This window comes from Mya arenaria, chromosome 10 (assembly GCF_026914265.1).
Source record: "Mya arenaria isolate MELC-2E11 chromosome 10, ASM2691426v1".
Lineage (NCBI taxonomy): Eukaryota > Metazoa > Mollusca > Bivalvia > Myida > Myidae > Mya > Mya arenaria.
In genome coordinates this window covers 63,341,916-63,345,935 of record NC_069131.1, presented here as the reverse complement: position 1 = coordinate 63,345,935, position 4,020 = coordinate 63,341,916, and the positions used below count along the sequence as shown (strand labels likewise).

The window sequence follows — 4,020 nt, the reverse complement described above, 5'->3', positions numbered from 1 at the left end:
AAAAATAAAAATATGTCAGATATGTTTAATTTAATACATATTGTTTTATTTCGTTCACTCAACACTCTCTGGTATGGACTAAGTAATGTCTTATTTCAACAAGCCAAGTAAAATAATTGAATTCGTATAGCCTTTTCAGGCTTAAATTAAATTCTCTGTAAAGACCGAATTGTATACGTTAATTTCATAATCAGACAGCAAACCAAATCACATTTTTATCATTGATAATAGTATCCTTGTAATACTGAACGAAAGCGACTCCAATGTTCTTCTGTTCTGTGGAAGAAGTGGCATAACTCAACATCAAAGCCAGAGATAGGTTCTGCTATGAATGTGTAGTATGTGTGTGTTAAAATATTCATTTAAATTTCTTGAACGTTTATATGTAATATTACTTATGGAGGGTTTGCATGCCGATAAGGGCCAACTCGAATTGTATTTGCCCACCACATTAAGTACAAACAGATTCATACACACAACACCATTAATATAAATATACTGCAGTTTCTTGTTGAAGCCTGTTATCAAAAGATTCCCAAGTAGTCGTCACTAAAAAGCTTTCATTTTAAATATGTCATTAATATAGTAATACGACACAAATTATTATATGCTTCATAATAATACTTTCAATAAGTAAACATTGATTGTTATTACAGATAAAAAATATGTATTGCATCTGTTAACGATTTTTAAAAATGCCCCTATCAAACCCAGTAGAGTGTACACTGCTGTCATTAGGCGACGTGCCATGTGAAGCACATGTTAAGTTTGTCTTGTCGGAGATACTCAGTCTTGTAACAATCGTAAAGTCAGCCTTTTCCGTATCCAGCGAATTGTTTCTGCGCCTAAAATATGAGTGCATTTCGTTCTCATAAAACGAAGACCTCCTCCTTTTTCGTAGAAGTTTGTTGTATACTCGAATATAGCCTTGCTGCACTTCTGATCTTCTCACGGCGTAAATAACAGGATCGCATATTGTGTTTAATATGAGGAACAGGAACAAAATGGAGTTAACTAGGAGCAGTCGGTCGATGGTAGCTTCAGTCATTTTGGAATAGTCGGGTCTCAATATGTACAATACGGTATGGTATAATCCTATTGGGCACCAACAAAGTGAAAATGTCCCAATTATAAGGAATGTTGTGACAATGGCTTTCATGGAATGGGAACTTTCTAACCGATTATGGCGGTCATCCCGAACTAGTTTCCTTACTTGGTAGTAGATCCGTGTGTAGATGATCAAAAGTCCGACTAGAACGATGAAAATAAATATGACAATGACAAGTTCGTAGTTAAATGTTGTTCTATTCACAGTATTAACATGACCACAAAATGTTGCTTCTTCTGCCCGAAAGCTTGATATACTTACAAATAAATCCAACACTCCGCAGAACATGCTTGTCGTCCATAAAGCTGCAATAATGATTTTCACTTTTTGCTTGGAGAAAATGCGCTCGTAATATAAGGCCTGCATAATAGCGACGTAATGGTCTACAGCCATCAAAACAAGGTTGAATAATGTTGATGTCAGCGCGACATTAAGGAACATTTTTCTGAGAACAGGCGTGCAAGGGTGATGGCGATGTTTAAGCGTGAGAATATCATTAAACACACAGGAGAGTATCACGATGATATCAGACACACACAAGTTAATGATCAGGGTGTTATACGGTGACCATCGCTCGCGAGGAACGTTTAAAGTAGCCATTATTGAAAAAACATTTGCTAAAAATCCGATTACTATCAATAAAAGCTTAATAACATCCGTGGGGTCCGTAAACCATTGATATGCACCACTGTCTTTAGCCGTCGTGTTACCATGGTTCCCTGTTACGTGTTCCATAATGGTCAAAGTCACCAAGGGGATTATTGCAGTTGTTATATTGTACATGTTTCTTTCTTCGTTTAATTGCTAAACTGCTTTTAGTGCTGATTACGCTTATCGATTTTGCGCTACGTTCCTATATCTATTTATCATACTACTGTTAATACTTTGCATCAGTCATTATTGGAATTTGTTTCATTTAATATAGTTTATATCAAAAAGTCGCTCGTTTGTAATCCTGTTTTTGCGTTGAAGTGTGTTTTCGTCTTATACTTCTCATTTTAATGTCACTTTATCCGTCTGATTTACACTGCCACTTTCTATTTCTTATTTCTTCCCTCACGTTTTCTACTGTATCCTTTGTACTTTTACTGTCACTTTATCCTTTGTATTTCTACTGTCGATTTTCTTTTCAAATTCCTTACGTTACTTGATCTTTCTTCAAAGAGTTTCTATTGATTCCTTTATATTGTATTGAACTTTCATAGCATGGCTAGTCCTGTATTCCGCTAACGCTCAGAATTCCAGACGGTAGTTTTCTCTAATCGGTGGTATTCTGTCCTAAAAATAAACATAATGCTTGACTGATTTTTGAAGTATTGGCCATTCCAATATGAATATTTGATATCCAAGATGCTGCAAAATAGATTCATAATTCTGACAATTTACATTTTATTCTGAGAGTGGCTGTCGAAAATATCGAATGAGTTTGCAACAGGGTGAGAACAATAGAAGAGTATATCTAATAGGCAGCATTTCTTCTATAAATGTGATTGTATATTATTGTTTGCTTTAATATCATCAAATTGTTTGTTTCGAGTGTATACATGTAAAATATGTCTTGCTAATGAATGCGTGTACTTAAGTCCAATTATACGCATTTGAAAATGAATGTACTTTTTTAAATTTAGTACATTTGTGACGGATTTGACATTAATAATCAATACATATACAAATATGATTTGTTTATCGTTAAAATCGATTGGGCGTTTTGATTTTAATCCACGTTGTCACAATTTTCAGAGTTAAAAAAGCGTCAAAATATCGACTGTATAGCTTAAATATTTTGTTTAATATCAACCTATGTTGTGCCACTTTAAACTTTGAGTCATTTAAACAAGGTGACAAAACACATATTGTCCCTGTATTGCGATTGTATTATTTGCAACAAGGCCTTGTCTGAAAGAAAGCCAGCAGATGTGTTTAAAGATAACATACCATAAAAGTAAACTTAAAAGAGGATTGTGAATAACAAATCTTCTACGTGCCTTTAAACCTTCATTGGTTGCAAAATATGTCATTTTATGTCCAATTTAAGTTCAACAAAAGAGCAAATATACAATATGTAATACAAATATATATCATACACGTTTGAAAACTAATATTTACATATTAGTAATCAGCCATTAAATACCTTTCAAATGGTACCAACATTATATGTGGTCAAACGGCATCAATATTTAATATAAAGATTAATTAGGCTATCCAAACGCTGGCTTATTTGTTAGTCGGATATTTAAAGTTCATTGCTTGCTTTAGCGTATTGAGGAAGGTTTTGCTTTGCATTTAATAAGCGATTGTGAAAGGCATATAGCTCATACTTATAGTTTTTGTAAACTGTTAGCGATACGTCTGACATTCCTCTGAATTCAGGTAGATACACTACGCAATGCTCACATTTTTTAAACATTATCTTCTTCTTACATAGCTGTATGTGTTTTTTCCTCCTTGAACGCAATACGTATTTAGCTGTTCAAAATACATTTACACCAGAGATTTATAAAATCACATTACATTCGCCGTATGTATATTTAAATGATACGTACCTCAGTCAAATGTATCCAACACCATTAACTGTTTTCTGTTAAATGAATATAGCATGTATCTTCTGCAATCATATATTTTTATGTTTGCTGCAATACAAATTGTTCTTGTCCCGCTGACATTCGTTTGCGACTGATCAGCGCTGCTGCTCAGCTGTTATCGAATAAACACATATTTTGGAAACCGGATCGTCGGTGTTCGTAAATACTTGCAAACAACTGTTGTGTATGATTGGTTATTGAAAATTGTACTATACTAAGTCTCTATAAACCAAGTCTAACACTGTCTTACTATAAACTAACGTTGCTTTTAAATGATAGTTTTTTTTTTCAGAATTTTAAACGATATTATCATCTATGGTAGTTGATGGT

The 4,020-nt window shown here is 33.7% G+C and overlaps 1 protein-coding gene across 1 annotated transcript; it reads right to left on the bottom strand.

Annotated features, from left to right (window-relative positions):
* Positions 1–622: 622 nt before the first annotated feature.
* Positions 623–3,752, bottom strand: LOC128204116 (melanocortin receptor 5-like). Its single transcript, XM_052905467.1, has 2 exons — positions 3,652–3,752; positions 623–2,386 (listed from the first exon to the last, which is right to left on the bottom strand). The coding sequence occupies exon 2, from the start codon at positions 1,889–1,891 to the stop codon at positions 680–682; it is 1,212 nt and encodes a 403-aa protein (XP_052761427.1). The 5' UTR covers positions 1,892–2,386; positions 3,652–3,752; the 3' UTR covers positions 623–679.
* Between the last annotated feature and the right edge of the window lie 268 nt (positions 3,753–4,020).